A 20,107-nucleotide genomic window follows, 5' to 3' on the forward strand; every position below is an offset into this window, starting at 1 on the left:
TTGAACAATTCAAAATATATGAAGATATTTTTGGTTTTTTATTTAGTGGTAAACAATTATAGTCACTAAATTTTATACTTTTAAAAAAAAAATAATTGAACCTTGAAAACCTTTGAAACATGATAATTTGTTGAATCTTGATGGATTGGATTTATTTTCATAATTAAATATTTTAATGGAAATTATAGAATTGGAAAATAATATACCAATTAACATTCTTAATTATAAAAAAATATTTTTCAAATATATATATATATATATATATATAATTATAATTATAGAATGAAGTTAACAATTATAGTATCAATTGCTTCAATTGAAAGAAAGTTTGCAAAAATAAAAATAAGAAAAACTTATTTAAGATCAACAATGTCTCAATAAATTATTTATTAAAAAATAATATTAAATGAATTTAATTATAACAATTTAATAGATAATTTTGCATAAAAAATTAAAAAGTAAATTTTGAATAAAATTATAATATATTTTAAAATAAATTATTTTATTAGGATATAAAAATGTCTCATTCTTAAATTTGTTGTAAACCTCCTAAACCCATGAACCGTTCTTGGTTAGGACAACTTAAGTTAAGAAACATTAAACATAACTTAAGACAAAATTTAATTAAAAATAAAATATTTAGTTGAGGAAACTATTCCTTTTTATTTCCAATAATTATGAAACTATATTTTTTAATTCCTAAATTACAATTCACCGATCATATTTGTATACAATTTAAGAAGGTGTATAACTTAAGTGATAATAATAAATTGTTTAAAATCAAAAGAAATTATTAAATTTAAAATTTTGATTAAACAAATTCTAAGTTTAATTTTTTTTTTTAAATTATTCTAGATTTTATTAAGGTAATAGAAATGATATTCGTTGGAGAAATTTATTTTTACTACTAAAAAATTCATAGTTTTTTACAATTTTATTTTTAATCTTTTTAAGAAATATTTATAAATTTTCTTATGAAATAATTGTAAAAACTTCTTACCAATTAATTTTTAAAAATATTTTGTATAAAATATTTTAAAAAAAAAATAATGTAAAAAATACGGGCAAACTTTTATAATTTTACAAGAAATAATTATTTAAAAAAAAATTATCTGTCAATTAAAATTTTTAAAAAAATCATAAAAATAAATTTTTTTATAAATATTTTTAACAAATTTATAATTAAAATGTTATATAATATAAAAATTTCTAGTAATTATATATTATAATTTAAATCTATATCTTAACTATGTCGATATCTAACATAGTTTCTCACAATGTGAATATTATATATAAAAATAAAATAAAATCTTATTGTAAATGATAGAATAAATCTAGATCTCTTTAAATAACTCAATCTAACTAAATCTAACTCTATAAATTAATCTTATATCTTAAAAAAACATGTAATCTTCTATCAATTTTAATAAATAATGAGATAACACATTACACTTTACCAAATAATAATTTAGTAAAATAGAAATAAATCCTATTTACAATAGGATATACCATTTGTGAATATGAATTTGGATTTTTTTGACAGAGATTTTTGTTTTTTTTTATTTATTTAGTGTCTTTAGAATAACATGATCATTGTTGATTTTAACATTTTAAAATATATTAAAAAATTCAATATTAATATAATATATTTTTAATATTCAACAGAAAATTTTTAAAATACATTAAAAAATTTAATTATTAGTATATTTTTAATGTTCGACCAGAGAATAGTAAAAGAAAAAACACATTAAATTCACAGTTTCAATACGAACTAACGGTTGGTATCATGGTTTCAATACCCAAAATTCCAGCACAGCTTTGAGTAGAAATTCCTGATCAGTGATCACGATTCATATTTAAGACGCCGCTAATGTCATAAATTCGGAGCCAATTATTCATACCCACGTGCTATATCACTGAAGCACTGCTAACATCATGATTCATGAATATGGATATTTTTGGAGGAATATACGCATAAAAATTTTCCAGTACAAGAAAATCAAATGAGTTTTTTCGTAAATTAAAATTAGTTTGTAAATAAACTAATATCGCCAAGTTCATTCATTTAAATTTATTTAAATTTTTATTTTTAACTTGGCTATAAATTAATTTTAATATAAAGAAGTTTACTGTATTTTCTTCCCTTTTTCTAGAAATTTTAATAAAAAAAAAAACTATGTAATAATCTTTGTACATATTCCAAAGCAATCAATTAGAAACATTATGACTTAACGAGCATTATGTCTCCTAGTAATTACTTACGACAATCAATACTAGACATGAAGTTTCTTTGAACATTTATGCGGAATGGATTTAAAGAAAAAGTATGAAAGATAAAATTAACTTTTTTTCAAAGTTAAAATTACTTTATATACAAATTAAAATTAAAAATTTGAAAAATCAATGATTATATGAAAAAAAACTTCCTCAAATTAAAATAATTATATCAATTTCATTTAATTCATTTATAAATTAAAATAATAAAATTAAATTTACATTTTTTTAATAGAGATCAATATTCTAAAACTTAGTCTATCTTACCTTCAACAAAGACTACACAGGTGATCACCTTATTCATTTGGGGTGATAAAAGGTGATGTCAAGTAATGATTAGGAAGATTCATTTCAAATGCAATCCTCTTATACATGGTGAGATTAGAGGATAACGGACTCCAATTTATAAAATTATATCTTCATATCTCAATTTCCTTATACGTGATTTATTTATTTCTCTTTATTATGAAAACAACATAATAAAGATTAATAACACAAATAAAAATTATTATGGTTATAATAAAAATGTATTACTTTTATAATTACTGTTAAAAATAAAATAAAATCTCTATGAATAAATTATTTTTCACCTTACATATTAAATTTATTTTCAAACCAAATATATTGTGTTATTCATTTTTTTTATAAAGAATTTATTTTATAATTTTAATCATTCAATAAAATTTGTGAAAATAATTCTAAATCATTTATATATTATTTAATATTACTTTTATCCATAGGACATTTTGATAATCTAATTCTTTTATCTATTAAAAGTTTTTTTAATATGTCACATCAATCAATTCTTTTCCCTCTCCTTCATATCTCATCCCCTCAACACAACCTAAAAACATACAAAATATCTTAGAATGTTTTTAATGGAAAACAAACTAATATCATATTTAGTATATCTTAAATAACGTTTATATTAATTTATTTAAATAAAATACTAAATAACTTAATATTAATATAAAAATTTATACTATAATAAAATACTAAAAAACTTAATATCCGGGTAAATAAAACTTTTAATCAATCAACAAAGTTTGATGAAAACAAATTTATTTGAAAATTATTCTACATCAGGCACTGGTTTAATCTGATTTTACAACAGTAGTGTATTTGGAGATCACAATCCCGTTCACTTGCCAACTTTTGTTCAAAATTATTCAAACTGAACAACTATTTTATAAATTTTTTTCAAAAACTAGTTAGTAGTATCAGAATCGATGATTAGTGAATAATATAGTCTTGAATTCCCAACACATTCATATTTATATGGATACTGATATTTTGACACTAATTTTTTTTATTATCATTTGACAGTATCTTTTATTATTATTTACTTTCTTTTTCTTCTAAAAATATAAAAATTAATTTTTATTAAGATTATTTTACTATTTTAAGAGTTGTGAAATAACCTTCAAACATTTATTTTCCTATTCATATCAGGATCCTTAACTCCACAAAAGCCAACTTAATAAGGATAAATGATTATGCTTGCTTTCGCTGTCTGACTAGAAGTGTTGATAATAAAAAAATAGAAATTGATTAATTTTTCATGTGACTAATCTATGAGCAGGACCATATTACAAGTGGCACTGTCACTGTTGTGGCAATTAGTAATGCTGAAATCCAAGTGTATTAATACAAACATGCACACACTTATATACACAAAGTCTGAGTTTAGATTGGAATTAACCAAGTTCTGACAGAGCAAACGAAGTGAGGTACAACTATAGTGCTTCAGGATACGAAAGTGAAAGAACAGTATACAAGATCACCAATACTTTTTATGCAACTGCAGCCTCTGTTGAGTTGGTGAGGCCTGCAACATGGAAGCTGAAACCGATTCTCCAGAAGATGCATCTCCTGTGGTATGTCCTTCTATACAGCTTTCTAATCACTCAATTTTTGCACACTTAGCTTTCTTTAACTCAACCAAATACTTAGATTTAGTTATCTTTGTCAAAAGTTGTCTTCTTCTGCTTGATGTTCCTGGTAACTTGATTATGCAGTAATATTTCCTTTTGCCTTTGATTATGAGGTATTTTGATGAAACTATTGGATATATAAGAACTGAGCTCTCAAGCAAAGAGTGGGAATTATAAACCCCAAATACTCAAATTACTATAACACACCACAACTGCTTAAATACTTCACCATTCGTCTCACAACACTCGATGTCAGACTCAAATTTCCCATATTAGATCATTTTCTCCTTTAACATCACTAGGATCAATACCTAAGTATTATATCATACTTAGACACCAAAAAAATAAATGGTTGGAGATATTTATGATAACAATTATCTCAATATATTAAGATCGCATACCTTCTGAATAGTGAAGGAATACAAGTCACATTTTCTTAAGCACCAAATTTTGCAGTTATCTACAAAATATATTCCACTTAGTAAAATAGATTTCAAATAAAAAATTATTAGTTTTTATATTTTGGATTGTGTTTAACTAATTCAATCTCACAGCCAACTTGTCTGATAAGTGCTGTTCTCCACTTAATACATTATTCAAGTTTATTCCTAGATCTAGTCAATGTGGAACATGCGTTCTCTTAATACACCCTTTCACCACGTAGGCTTGACACATGACTGAGGCTAAGTAACAATTTTAATGAATTTAGGACTAATTCTAAGACTATAAATTTATAGTTTCCGGTTAGACTTATTTGAGTTCCTCAGTTCTTCCAATATCAATAAATTTGATTCAATAACATAGTTGGGGTTGGACTTTAAATGTAAAAGTGGAGTTTCTTTTAAGGGAAAAGACCCCACCAGTGTCGGAAAGTATTTTGGTATTGGTTCTTTTGACAATTTTGTTTCGGTTCATTAGTTAAAACATATCAAAACGAGGTAAAAAGGATGATTTTTTGACTTCAGTTATAAACCGAAGCCAAAAAGTCAATATTATGCTAATCTACAGGTGCTAATTGAAGCCTAATACCTTTATGATTTTAAAAAATTGTTTAATTTAATGGATATTAGGCTTTGATTAGACCTAGAACCAAAGTTAAATACTCTTTAAATTAAACAATTCTTTTATTAAAAAGAGTATTTGGCTTCAGTTATACCCATTACCGAGCCCAAATGTCCTTAAAGTTAAATAATTTTAAATTAAAAAGGGTATTTAGTTTCGGTTATGGCAAGAACCGAAAACTATCATTAAAATTAAATTATAATTTTAAATTGAACATGAATTAAGCTTCAATTATTATCAAAACCAAGGTCAAATACTTCCTTTATGTTTCGGTTATTAACAAAACCGAGACCAAATACTCTTTTTATATTTCAATTTTGGTATAATCAAAGCCTAATGAAGGCGTTTTTTTTTTTTAAATAATTTTTTTGTTTTTGTTTCTTCCCACATTTTAAACCTGCACAGATTGAGATAGGACCAACACAAAAATAGAACAACATATTTTATCAAACCTAGAATCATCCAAAATCCAAACTCAACTATCAGTCTTGTCTTACAACACTTTTATTATAAATTTTGTACAAACTGTCCTACCATACTTTATGAACTTATCAATTGAATACTTTTGAATTTTTGCACAAAAGACAATAATTTCAATTAGTATATAAAAAAGACAAAGTTGCAAAGTATTTGATTCTATGCAAATATTATCGTTTCCCAACTAGTTGTAAACAACCACAAACAATGGTTGTCATCCATTGTATTACATAGTAACCGCACTCATTTGAGTCGGTTTGTTTATTACACTACAATATATCAACACAAATAGAAATTATTAAGAAAGAAAAGGAATCAAACAATTATAAATTTATGGAACAAAATACCAAACCTAAAGGGACAACCATGTAAGTTTTTTTGCCTTAGCAGTTGATTTCCCTAACAACATGTTATATCCAACAATTGAACTATGATAAGGGAATGTTTTAGAATACATTTATATAACAAATAAAGTTCATAACATTGAGGTTCTTACCAATATATTACTTGTCTGAGATGGTTAGGGAAAAAATTACAAAACTGTCACTGCATTTTTATATGCTTCGATTTTCATAAAACCAAAACATATAAGCTGATTTTAAAACTGATTTTAAAAGTGTTTTCTACATAGTGTTAATTATTCTAGTCTTACTATTGAGTCAATAGTAAATATCTAATTGTGTAAACTTTAAGCTAATAATGTCTAGTTTTAGAGGTCTAAGGTTAGTGTGTTAATACTCCAATCGAATAAGATAAATGTATTATGGTTATTTATATAAGACATGCTAAGTACATATTTAAAATGTATTATTACATATCAAAACATTATAAATATATAATAGTAATTGTACAATTCCAAATTAAAACTGCATTTCTCAAACATTTCCAAACTAAAAATTTATAAATTATTTTCATTTATTTACATATAAAATAACATTATCAATACCATTGCCTCAAATAATCCTTCGAAAAAAATTTCTATCTTTGATTCATGAAGAAATAACCTTTATATGCTTTTACATTACACATAGTTATATGTTTCTTGTAGCTTTATTTGATATAAATTATTTAATACAGTTAGTATTTTATTAATGGGGAGTGTTGAACTCATAACCTCTCTTACCCTCCCTTCTAAAACCCTTCAAACCAACCTTATATCTCCCAAATGTTAGTTGAAGGAGTTGAATTTGAAACCTCTCCTACTCTCCCTTTCAACTTTTAACACTAAATCAACTTTTAAATAACTTATTAATATACATATTGTTGCTTCATAGGTTTAGACACTTCATTAATACGTAACACTAAAATATCCTAGAATATCAATATCAAATACAAATTAACAAAGGTAAATAAAGCAGATTGAAGTATTGATGCTTCAAACAACATTGATTGAGTATGTAAAGAGAGCACCCCAACTAGGTTCCTTAAGGCAAGATACAGTCCAAATTCTAATAAAAGTCATATAGGAAATGAGTGTTGTTAAGAGAAAAAAAATAGAATAGCATATAGGAAACAAAGGTTCTTCCACAATAAACTTTAAGATTATCCTTTCATTGGATTTACAAGGAAACTTGACATCATAGACGAGCACTCATGCTAGAGAGAGGGGGTGTTTGAGATTATTTGACAAACATTTCAATATGCTTTCGAGCTATATGAAGATTTGGAGGAATGTGCATACAAAAATAGAATAAAAAGGACACAAACTAATTAGAAGAGCAAAAAAAGGAAAAAAAAAAAAAACTTAAATCTTAATAACTTTCTTCTACCCTTTTCATTCATGGCGTTGGTCTTAAAAAGATCTCAAAAATAAAGAAGTTAAGATCCTAAACCCTAAATCCTAGATCTCAAGTAAGACTCTCGTCAATTATTCAAATAAATAAATGTTCTTAGTTGAGACAACTCATTTTAGTAGTCAAATGTAATCCTTTAGTCGTGAGTTTGTTGATCTTTCTAGTGGGCTTGTGATGAATTTTACTCTTTTTGGATTTGTACAATCCAAACACTAAAAATAGTTTCCAAAAGTTAGAAACAAGCATTCTAGAATGCATTTTTCCGAAACTAGAATGCATTTTTCGGATTTGAAAATAATTCCAAAACATTTTCCAGATTTGAAAATACTTTCCGGAACAATTCATCAAAACAAAATGAAAGTGTTTTTGCATGATGACATCCCCAATGGCTTTGCTAGGGGAGAATGATCATAGTATGTGGCTTGTCGCCCGAGACTCCTTTGTCACCTCCTACACAGATCATTTTATAAGCCTCTTCACTCCGAACAATAGATTCATATTTAAGATGTGCAATCAACAAGAACTTGAAAATCTGATATCGATCAACAAACTGAGTCAGGTTTTTAAGATTAAAAAATCTTATACTAGTCTAGTTTTATCCTGTAGTAGTTACCAAAGAATACATCTTGTTTCAAGATCTTACTTTCTAACTCGGGAACAGATATATCATTCCTGAAAGTAAGTATTTCTTAGATCATCCCAAATTTATCGAGAAGTAGAGTAAAACATATATAGTTTCACTGACCACTTTATAATGTGTGAATCATCATTGTTCTAGTTTGAAAAATAGGCTTATCCCGAGGTACAACCTCATTCAATATCGTTAAGTCTTCCCTGTACCCTGTTAGGTATGGTTGATGAATCTTCGGGAAAATGAGGAAGATCAACATTATTTTATGGGAAACTACAGAGTGTGCCGATACGTTATCCATGCTTCAAATCCAAAGGGTTATTATGTGAGTGCCTATTAGAGATATAAGATAAAATCATTCGTGTGTTTCATCCAATAGCTTGAGTTTCTGGGATTGCTGGTTCATGAATGAAAGTGCATGTGCTGAAGAACCAAGAGTTAACATGCATCTACAGGAAAGCAGATGATGATCCCAGATAGTTGATAACACAAGGCCAATATGAGAAAAAGATGTTGATCTAGAATGCAATGAAAAAGCCACGAGATTTTCTGATGTAATGATCAATCAAGTATAAATTTGCAACCTCGGTTGGAAACCAAAACGCTAGAAACAATGATGAAAGCTAAGCTGTGTGCAAAGTGGTAAAACATAAACAACATGAATATAGTGACAGTCAGATCAATAAAGTGTTAGGTAAACTTAATTACAATAAAGTTTATGTTATAGTAATAATTGATAATTAATATACTAGTCGTTTGTTTATAGTAGTATAGATAATTTACTGGTCGTTGAATAATTGATGTACTAGTCGTATTAGGAGTACCACCGACAAAAATTATAAACCTTGTATTGTTAATGACATGAATAAGATAACACAAAAAGTACAAAAAGTGAATAAGTTTATTTATCCAAAAACCTCTTTCTCCTGACCTAAAGTTTAAATTAAACCCTTAACTTGGAAACCAAGAATCCAAGCCACGTATAAAAAGATAAGGAGACCAAAGACAAGTGTAAGTAACTGTAAGTGTCACATGCAGAGGATGATATTAAAGAAAATAAGATAAAACAAAAATTCTGGTGGTGCTAAATATATATGGAAGAGGAGGAAAATGAAGAGGAAAGAACTCAATAGGGTTCAGAGGCTATTGGAAAAAAAAAATCAAAACTAATTCAGAAAAACATGAATAAACATGAAAAACATAGTTGACATGTAATTCTGGTTCCATAAAGAGTGAAGTGGAAGCTTCGTGCAAAAGAGCTAAAATAATATTGAAGACTAGAAAGGGATCCTGAGAAAAGAGTTAATGTAGAAAATAACAGAAAGTTGTATCAACTTTGAGGTCAGTGAAAAACTATAGTTTTAGGAGATGTAATGATGCACTGTATTGTTTAAAAAATATAGAAAGCCTCAACTTTGCATGAGATCTTATTTAATTTAGATAAGCTTAGTATTTATGTTATACTTTAAATAATAATACTGTTTTGTTTAAATTGAAAATCTTGAGCTGAATAACCTTTCTTTCTGCAGTGTGTCCCATTAGTTAAGTCATTTAAAAATATTGGAAGTGAAGAGATAACATTTCCGCAAAAACATGGAAATGATGTAAATTCTAAATATCCATTGGTAGAAGAAAAAGGGAATGCAGATAGTAGCAAGACTGATGAAGTCTCCGAAATAAGACCTCAAGAAATACATCAAGAATCATGTAAGGTCTTTGTGGGAAGCGAAAAACAAACTGAAGTGCCTGCAGGCTGGTCAAAGCAAAGAGATTCAGAAGGAATGGTTATGACGGAATCAATACCAAAATCAAGTATTGAAGAACAAGGAAAAGTTCCAGGTTTTGAGACAGGATATCTATCAGATGTATTAGAAATTAGAAAATAACTTTAGCCAACTTTGAGGGTATGATAGTTACGAACATCTAACATTTTCTAATGACAGGTGAGCACGAACATGAACACATGTCAACAATACCTGAATTGGCAATTAACCCCACTGAGGTGGCTGTAAAAATCTGTGAGGAAGAAACATACAAGGAGGAAGAAGGGTTAACAGCAACGGATAATGACCAGAGCTGCAGGCCAGAAAATGAACTAGACGAAACGAGTAAAGCTCTCGAGGTTAGACACTAATGAAGTACAACATACGTGCAGATAATTTCATTCATTCTAACATAATATGCCCATGTTGCATCCATGCAAACAACCAATCATTTATTTTCTTCTTTTTTTGTAATACAAATTTGATTCTGATGCAACATGCAAACAGGCAATTGATCAAACCCAATTCACGGGCAAAGATACAGCAGAATATGAACATGCTGACCACCAATCGGAAGCACCCAGCACGGAGAATGTGATTGCAAAGCATTCCAACTCAGAACAGTTGCCAACGAAAAGCAGCATAAAATCAAATTGTGATGAGGAACCACTAGAAAAGACTCTTGAATTATACTCTGTTGATAATTCAGAGATAAAAAAAGATGGAAAAGTCATGTCAGAGAAGGCAATAGGTATTAACAAAGCCACTGAAGTGGAATTACAAATATCTAAAACAAAAAAGTAATTATGTTCTGAAAATTTACAACCTGCTCTTTTTTTTTACATCCTAGAAACAAATTGATTGTAGAACAAAATATTAAAATAGACAACACTGTCAATCATTGCATTGAATATCTATTTTGGATAATGATAGGTGTGCCTGCAGATGGGACCCTGAAAACTTTATCAACTACAGCATGTGTTGGCGCTGCAGAGTTAGAGAACAAGGATGAAGGAAAGTTCACACTTGAGAAAGAAAAAGAGATGGAAGCAGCAACAGATATGCAATTATTAAAAAGTGCAACAGATAGTATGTGGTCAACGTTTACCAACATTTTTTTACTTTAGTGAAATAAATATTGACCATACAAAATAAAATAAAAGAAACATTATGGTTCCAACTAAAAACTGATTATTTTTCATACCACCTCAAAAAATCAATTTTTCACTCAGATATGGCCTCCAGTGTTTGTGCCATTAAAATGAATAACTTGCATTAAAAGATCAAAGACTTGCATTAAAAGTAAATAGTGTATGATATTATGTATAGAATTGTATATGTTCTGAATGTATTGTGTGTCTAATGCAGACCACACAATATGTATTTATATTATTGAATAGAATCAATTACAATAAAGGCTCACAATAATATGGAATCAATCACCCTAATTTATGAGATTATGTAACGGTTGATTTTCTAGAAATCTGTAACCACTGATTATATTCTAACACTCCCCCTCAAGCTGGAGCATATATTTCATATGCACCAAGCTTGTTACAAATGTACTCAATCTGAGGGCCTCTAAGAGACTTGATGAATTGTCCGCCAATTGATTGCTAGAGTTGACAAAATCAGTAGTGATTTCTTCAAAGAGCACCTTTTCTCTAATGAAGTGACAATCAATTTCAACGTGATACAACATCCCAAATGCTATCAGAAGGAGCATTTAGAAATTGGCTTAACACACTAACCGCGAAAGTAATGTCGGGTATGGTGATGGTGAGATAGTTAAGTCTGCCTACCAGGCGACGATATCTTTCCGGGTCTTTCAATGACTCCCCCTAACCCAAAAGAAGCTTGATATTAGGATCCTTAGGAGTATCACAAGGATGACAGTCAAGCATAGCAGTTTCAGTAAGAATGTCCAAGGCATACTTACGTTGATTAATGACAATTCCAGAAGCAGATTGAGCAACTTCAATGCCTAAGAAATATTTGAGAGGGCCCAAATCTTTCGTATAAAATTGCTGTAAAAGGTGCTCTTTTTTATTGTCGAATTCCAGGCTCATCATTACCCGTGATGACAATGTCATCAACATAAACAACAAGGTAAATGCACTTTCCAGAAGAGGAATGGATGTAAAAGACAGAGTGATCAGCCTCACACCTGGTCATGCCAAACTGAATTAAGACAGAACTGAAACGACCAAACCAAGTCCGAGGAGATTGTTTCAAACTATAGAGAGACAGTTGAAGCTTACAAACAAGACGAGAATCACCGAGAGCAAGAAAACTACGGGGTTGTTCCATATAAACTTCTTGCAATTCACCATGTAAGAATGCATTTTTAATATCTAGCTGATGAAGAGGCCAATGATGAATAGCAGCCATAGCCAGAAAGATACGAACAAAAGTTATTTTAGCCATAGGAGAAAAGGTGTCCCCATAATCTAGACAAAAAATCTGTGTATATCCTTTGGTGACCAAACAAGCTTTTAACCGATCAATATGACCATCAAGTCCAATTTTCACTGTATAAACCCAACGATAGCCAATAGTTTGCCTGCCATGAGGTAAAGGAACAAGTTCCCATGTGCCATTAGAATGTAAGGCTGCCATCTCCTCTACCATTGCCTGATGCAGCCGGGATCAGCCATGGCTTCACCTGTAGTCTTAGGAATAGACACAGAATCAAAAGAAGAAACAAAGGAGAAATAGGATGGAGACAAACGATCATAATTAATGGTAAAAGCATATTGAGAGTTCGGATTACGAGAGGAACAAGTACCTTTTCGTATCGCGAAAGGAAGTTCAGGTGTAGGAGGCGTGGCCGTAGGGGCGATTGGAGCAGGAGATGATGCTTGAGGATTAGTAGTGTAAGTCACAATTGGAGTTTGAACCTGTCTATGGAAAAGAAGAAACAAAGGAGAAATAGGATGGAGACAAACGATCATAATTAATGGTAAAAGCATATTGAGAGTTCGGATTACGAGAGGAACAAGTACCTTTTCGTATCGCGAAAGGAAGTTCAGGTGTAGGAGGCGTGGCCGTAGGGGCGATTGGAGCAGGAGATGATGCTTGAGGATTAGTAGTGTAAGTCACAATTGGAGTTTGAACCCGTCTATGGTATTGAAGCAAAGGACGTTGAGGTGAAGCAATTACTTGAGTCGAAAGAGGCAAGACTTCTGGACATTGTGGAGAAGCAATTACTTGAGTCGAAACAGACAAGACTTCTAAAGATTCAATTGAAAGATTGACATTCAATAGTAGAAGTGTAGAACAGGGTAGTCTCGAAAAAGGTGACATCAGTAGAAACTATATATCGTTGAAGTTGAGGAGAAAAACAACAGTAGCCCTTTTGAAGGCGTGAGTAACCAAGGAAAATACATTTGAGAGACATGGCAGAAAGTTTATCTTTACCTGGAGTAAGGTCATGGACAAAACATGAACAACCAAAGACTCAAAGAGGAATGGAGTAAAGATCTTGTGTGGGATATAAGAGAGAATAAGGAACCTGATTATTAAAGACGGACAAAGGCATGCGGTTGATCAAATAACATGCTGTCAGAATGGCATCTCCCCATAATCGAAGAGGAACATTTTGGTGAAGAAGAAGGGTACGGGCAGTTTCAACCAAGTGTCGATTCTTTCTTTCAGCAACACCATTTTGTTGAGGTGTGTGAGAGCAAGATGTTTGACGTATGATACCCTATGAACTAAGAAAAGACTAAAACTGGGAAGACATTTATTCACGAGCATTGTCAGTGCGTAAAATTTTAATAGTGGTGCCAAATTGATTTTGAATTTCAGTCGAGAAACCTTGGAATATAGAAAAAAGATCTGAACAATTTTTCATTAAGAATAACCAAGTACATCGAGAGAAATCGTCAATGAAAGTAACAAAGTAATAAAAACCCAAAGTAGAATAGACACGACTAGGACGCCAAATATCGGAGTGAACTAAAGCAAAAGGTGACGAAACGCCTTTATTAACTCGAGTACTGTAGGTATGACGAGTGTGTTTTCCTAACTGACAAGACTCGCATTGAAAAGACGAACTGTAAGAAAAACTAGGAAGCATAAGGCGCATTTTTGGTAGGACGAGGATGATGTAAGCATTGATGCTCAAGAGCTTGAGATGCAGTGGAGATACAAGCAACCGATTGTGACAGATAGTATAATCCTCGAGACTCATGTCCTGCTCCAATTGTCTGTCCGGTACACCGATCCTTGAACAAGGTTGTGTTTGACCAATGCCATTAACTTTCATTTGAGAGCCATTTGCCATGGTAACAGAAGATAAAGAATCCAAATAAGTCAGTTGAAAGAAAAAAGACTTGTTACCAAACATATGGTCATCGAAGTCAAGAATCCAAGATCCAAGAGAGGAGGACTGAGAAATATAGGCTAGAGGATTACCAGACTGAGTAACGGCGACCACATGTTGTGTAGGTTGCATGGCTGCCTTGTATTGGAGAAACTCATTATAGGCATCAACGGAAATTGAAACCTCATATGATGGTTTTGGAGAAATGATTTGAGCAATATTAGCTGTCTTGTGTTGTTGTTGTGCCTTTGTACGACATTCTTCCTTAGTATGGCCATACCGTTGACAAAAATTGAAGTGAGGACGTTGACCATGATATCCACCACGAGTTCCACTTCGTCCACCCCAGTAGGAAGATTGGGAGTATAAAGCAGAGGAATCAGTTGGAGGTACGAGAGAATGACCAAACATGTGAGGAACTGAGAGGCAAAGTAACTGTTCATTAACGGTGTCATAAGACGGAACAACTGTGCCAGATAAGATTTGATTGCGGACATAATCAAGCTCAGTAGGAGGTCCAACAAGTGCAAGAACCATAAAAAACTTGCCACGTTGTTCAGCATGTTTGACTACATCATTAGTGAAAGGCATGAGCAATTCAAAATCAGCAATTAAGCGATCGAGCTTACCAAGATATGTCTATATATCATTATTTTCCAGCTTCACAATGATAAGGTTGGAGACAACATTGTAAAGGCGATGAACAACATTGGAGTATACTCTCTTGGCTTTGTTCCAAACATCATAACATGTAGTAAAAGCGTGGTATTGAGGCTGCAATTTGACATCAATAGAGAACCAAAAAACACTACACAAGGAGGCATCAATTTGTATCCATTGGGCTTGATAATTACTTGGAATGTCTTTGGCCTGTTTGGTCAAGTGGTCAACACAACCTTGACCCTGAAACCATAGCTAGATAGTAGCAGCCCAGGAGCCATAGTTGCTCGTCCCGATCAATTTTTCACATGGAATCAGCGGAACATTGGTAAAAGTAACTATAGATGGGGCACTTGATTGTGAGCTTTCGGAAGCCATGAGAAAAGTACCTGAAATGAGCTAAAAACAGGCCGCCTGGGTGTGCGGAAGAGGGTAGAGTGTGACAGCAAGTGGGTAGTGACACAACAGTGAGAAAAAAACAAAACAAGCAGAGACAAGCATGTGAGACGGACACGTCGAGAAGAGGCCGCACGTATAGTGGCAGATCGGAACAAAGAACAAAATGTGGTGGTTGCCGGAGGAAGAAGTTCCTAATAACAGCAGCAGGGCACTGGAGGAGAAAGTGCTCGGTGATAGAGCAAAGGGGCACATAATGGCTGGGTACTGTTCACCCGAAAAAGAAAAGAAAAAAAAGAGTGAAGAAAAAATTCTGGATCAAAACCTTAAACTACTGATAGCATATAGAATTCTACATGTTCTGAATGTATTGTGTATCTAATGCAAACCACACAATATGTATTTATACTATTGAATAGAATCAATTACAATAAAGACTCAATAATATGGAATCAATCATCCTAATTTACGAGATTATGTAACGGTTGATTTTCTAGAAATCTGTAACCTCTGATTATATTCTAACATTATGTATAAATTATTAACTTAACTTTGATCTTATTAGTAGCGTGAAATGCCAGTAAAAATCTGAGTTTTTCCAGACATGATGTTTCAAATGACTACTAAACAGCTACTTTAGCTAACTTTGGATGGGTGATATCAAAGAAATATCTCAATTGTTAATGATAGGTCCACCTGATAATAAAGACCTGCCAGCAGTGTCCACTTCTGAATTTGTCAAAGGTCACACTGACGAAATCCCACAGCAACAAACACATAAAAATGATGAAACATCAGTTACTGACACTGGGAAGAGCAGTGCAGAATCTGACGATGATGAGAAATTAGATAAAGAGGAGAAAGCAATTGAAGAAGCAATAAAAACCCAGTTAGTAAACACTGAAACAGAAAGTATGTGCTAAAACTTCACTAATTTCTATTACTTTGTATTCAGTTTAATTTTGACCCCAAGAAACTGTAGGCTTCTATCTGAAAATTTCATTATTTCTCAATATCCTTAAGAACACAATTTTTGCTGAGAAACGGCATTTGGCACCTATAGTTTTGAAAGTCTGTTAGAATCACAATAAATTGTAAGGCTTTAACTATTGAAACATCTCGAGTGCATAATGACAGGTCTACCAGAGGAAGAAGTCCAGCTAAGATTGCCTACGCCTGATATTGTCCAACAAAATACTGATCAAATCATAAAGGAACAACCACTTAATCAAGATCAACCAGACATGATTGATAACGCCCAGAGCTGCATAGCAGAAAAGGAACCTGACAGAGTTATTGAGGTTAGGCCATAGTGAAGTAGGCAAGTAAATATATATGTGTGTGTGTGTGTGTGTGTGTGTATGTTTGCGGTGAACAAAAACAAACAATTTTCTTAACTTGTATACTAGTTTCATACTTTAAATATATTCAACCAGGAACCTGTAGAAATTGAAACCAAGCACAACATCAGAATATTAAAAGAACAAGAAGACCAACAATCAGAAGAAAAAAGCATGCAGAATGTCACTGCAAATTCTATAATAGAAGGGCACGTCACACCAAAAAGTAGCACAAAAGTAGCTGATGATGTCCACAAATCAGACTCAATAAAGAATTTAGAGAAGAAAGATGCGAATGAAATAAGAGAAGTGGAAGCAACGGATGTCAAACAATCAACTAATGTAGAGAAACAAAAAGCAGAAGCTAAAGGTAATTATGTTTTGAAGTCTTACAATTGAATACCCGAAAGCCAAAACCAAAAGGCAAACACAATGATATTTAAACCAGGAAAAGAAAAATAAACACATGCATTTTGAATGGAAACAATTTTTTTTCACATAAAATAAAATAAATTGCTTCTTTAGATGACACAGTTTTATTCACTTCCATATGTGGATGATAACCATACATGGAAATTTTGTGGCCCCAAAAGCAACTTCTTGGGACACTTTGACCTTTTGAATTTTTAAGAGAAGATACGAAAGTGTTAAAATAGTAACAGCAGCCTCAGGTAATTGATTGCTTACCATATAATCTTTCTTTAACAATAGGGATGTCTGAAGATAAAGGCCTGCAGACATTACCCAGTGCAGAATTGGTCGGAAACAAAGCAATTGAAGAGAGTTGTAAAGGACATATAAAACCAGAAGCAGGACTTGCAGTGACATATGCAAATGAGGAGCAAGCACTGCAACATGAATTCGACAAAAAAGAAGAAATTCTGGAGGTTCGGACCAAACAAACCAAACTAAATAACAACAAACAAATAATACCTTTTATATTCACACTTGAACAAGTAAATTTGTGTAACACAAAATATTATTTATATCAGAATAAAAAATGTTAACACTCTGACGGTATTTTTTTAAACCGACATATGGGTGTAGGAAGAGGCATGCCAGCTCACTGCAGAAAGTGAAGCGAAACCAGAACCCCAGATTGTAGCACAGAACAATGAGACCACATGCATAAAGCATCCGTATTTGGATAGAGAGGCTTCAGAAATGAACCCCATTGTTGATACTATAGAGCACGAGATTTCAATGCCCCATGCGAAGTTCAATCAAGAGGAAGAAAAAGGGACAGAAAAAGAAACAAAAATGCAGCTAGAAGACACTACAGAAAGTATGTGGTTTTAAAAATCATGATTTCTACTACTATTTAGTTTCATTTTAACTAGATAAATGATAGGCTTCTATTTCAAAAGCTTATTGTTTCCCAATAAAGCAATTTGTTGTGGAACTATGACAACTTTAATTTTAAAAAATAATATAAATGAATTAAAATAGTAAAACAAACTGCCCTTGTGCAAACGATTCTTTACAATATCCGATCTTTTATAACATCAGGAATGCCACCAGTTGAAGCTTTGCAATTCTCTAATATTAGGGTATAATAGAATAATTTATTGCTAAGAGTAGATCAGATACATATACAAGCTTGGAAAATTAATTTGGGAAATATAACAACTTCACTTAATGTCATCAAATCCCTATGATTTAGGGATATAACCAATTCCTATTATTAAATAATATAATCAGATCCCTATTATTCATGAATATAATTAGGTCCCTAAGATTTAGGAATATTTTGGTTATACATTTCTAATATAATTTACTAAATATGGACTAATAAATATGATTGTTGACATAACAAAATACATAGTAACTCTTTTGGTCAAGACAGCACTGTGACTATTTTAATTTTCAAGACAGCACAACTTGTATTAAAAAAGTAAAACATGCAATCTTTGTTTAAGTATTTGCTTTTTGAAATTCTTTTGTAACAAAAGGTGTGCCGAAAGAGGAAACTATACAACCAATAGCTATAGCAGAATTAGTCAGAATCAAAGCACATGATGAGAGTAGTCCAGAAGCAAATGTTACAGTGAAATCAAACAAGGAGGTGCAAACATCTAATGTCATAGAGAACGAAGAGATTTGGGATACTGGAAAGTGCAATCAAGTAGAAGAAGAACAAACGACTGAAGAACCTACAAAATCACAGCTCCAGGAGGAACAAGTCCAAACAAGATCACCCACTCCTGCCTCTGTCCATGGTGACCCTAATCAAATTTGGCAGCAAGAAACACTGTACATAAACGAATCAGAAATAAATGATAATGACAAGCAGGGCAGCATACCAAAAATTGCACAAGACCCAAAATTGACTATTGCTCAGGTTAGGCAATAAGTAAACAAGTAAAAACTTACAAATATATCACCATGTTATGAACAAATAAAATTCTTCTATTTTCCTAGCCTCTTACACAAATTTTATACTTATGCTGTCTGTATTCAACCAGGAAACTGATAAACCAGAAACCGAGGACAATGTTGGAATAGTGACAGAGAAATTAGAAAACAAGCATGCAAGTGAAATCAGATCAAAGGAAGGAACAGATGCCAAACAATTGACAGATGTGGAGATACCAAAGTCAGAAATAGAAGGTAATTAGTTCTGAAATTTTAAAATTGCATCTGACTCAAAAACCTAAACCAAGAAACAAGCAAAGGTGTATATTCATGTTTAGAAAAAATAAAATCATTTCATCCAGACAAAATTAAAAAATTAGCATCTCTAGATGACACAAAGATTTACTCACCACTTTTTGTGAATGATACAATATAAACAGTAATTCTAGGGGCAAACATGGGAGTTTTTTGTGGCCTGTGACTTCAAATTTTCAAGAGAGCATACAAATGTATTTAAATAGTAAGATATGCAACGTTTGTGTAAATGATTAATTTCAATAACTCATTCTTATAACAATAGGTGTGTCAATAGATGAAGCTCAACAACCAATAGCCAATACAGTATTTGTGGGAACCGAGGTTGTTGATGAGGGCAGTGGAGAAGAGATAGAGTCAGAAGCAGATGCTAAATTGCTATCAAACAATGAGGAGCAAAGACCAGAATATGTTACTGAGGGAACTGTAGGAATAAACGACACTAATTATACATATGAAAAAGAAGGGGTTCCAACATCTCCTGTCAGTGTGAAAGAAGGGATTGAGAATGATCGAAAATTCAGTAAAGAAGAAGAATCAAAGAGGGTAGAAGAGAAAACAAAAATGCAGTTACAGGAGGAACAAGTCCAGACAAGATCACCTACTCCTATCTCTGTCCAAGGTGACAGTAATCAAATCCATCAGCAAGAAACACTGTGCATTGACGAATCAGAAGTTTTTGATAATGCCAAGCAATGGTGCATAGCTGCAATTGAACTTGAGAAAGACACCACTGTTGTACAGGTTAGTCATTGGTGAAGTAATATATTAAATGTATAT

The 20,107-nt window shown here is 31.6% G+C and overlaps 2 protein-coding genes across 24 annotated transcripts in view; one reads left to right on the top strand and one right to left on the bottom strand.

Moving 5' to 3' along the window:
• The first annotated feature begins 3,937 nt into the window (after window positions 1-3,937).
• Window positions 3,938-20,107, top strand: part of LOC114184829 (titin) — a 44,694-nt gene continuing 28,524 nt past the window's right edge. For 20 of the 23 annotated variants that reach the window (XM_028072144.1, XM_028072152.1, XM_028072146.1 and 17 more), the window contains exons 1-13: window positions 3,941-4,151; window positions 9,701-10,010; window positions 10,115-10,293; window positions 10,442-10,685; window positions 10,868-11,023; window positions 16,008-16,229; window positions 16,455-16,618; window positions 16,754-17,027; window positions 17,369-17,544; window positions 17,705-17,942; window positions 18,610-18,998; window positions 19,123-19,267; window positions 19,593-20,071. In XM_028072144.1, coding sequence (XP_027927945.1) covers window positions 4,110-4,151; window positions 9,701-10,010; window positions 10,115-10,293; window positions 10,442-10,685; window positions 10,868-11,023; window positions 16,008-16,229; window positions 16,455-16,618; window positions 16,754-17,027; window positions 17,369-17,544; window positions 17,705-17,942; window positions 18,610-18,998; window positions 19,123-19,267; window positions 19,593-20,071 — 3,018 coding nt within the window. In that variant the 5' untranslated portion in view covers window positions 3,941-4,109. Of the gene's footprint in view, window positions 4,152-9,700; window positions 10,011-10,114; window positions 10,294-10,441; window positions 10,686-10,867; window positions 11,024-16,007; window positions 16,230-16,454; window positions 16,619-16,753; window positions 17,028-17,368; window positions 17,545-17,704; window positions 17,943-18,609; window positions 18,999-19,122; window positions 19,268-19,592; window positions 20,072-20,107 lie in introns of all 23 variants that reach the window. The other 3 variants (XR_003604616.1, XM_028072151.1, XM_028072157.1) reach the window with 3 other exon arrangements.
• LOC114184830 lies at window positions 12,731-14,938 on the bottom strand. The gene is made up of 2 exons (XM_028072168.1): window positions 13,052-14,938; window positions 12,731-12,834 (listed from the first exon to the last, which is right to left on the bottom strand). Exon 1 carries the CDS (start codon window positions 14,850-14,852, stop codon window positions 13,680-13,682), a length of 1,173 nt encoding a protein of 390 aa, XP_027927969.1. The 5' UTR covers window positions 14,853-14,938; the 3' UTR covers window positions 12,731-12,834; window positions 13,052-13,679.

The sequence above is a fragment of the Vigna unguiculata genome, chromosome 5, assembly GCF_004118075.2.
Source record: "Vigna unguiculata cultivar IT97K-499-35 chromosome 5, ASM411807v1, whole genome shotgun sequence".
Lineage (NCBI taxonomy): Eukaryota > Viridiplantae > Streptophyta > Magnoliopsida > Fabales > Fabaceae > Vigna > Vigna unguiculata.

Coding starts and splice junctions, on each gene's coding strand:
- LOC114184830 (XM_028072168.1), bottom strand. CDS start 14,852: ATGCCTTTCACTAATGATGTAGTCAAACATGCTGAACAACGTGGCAAG.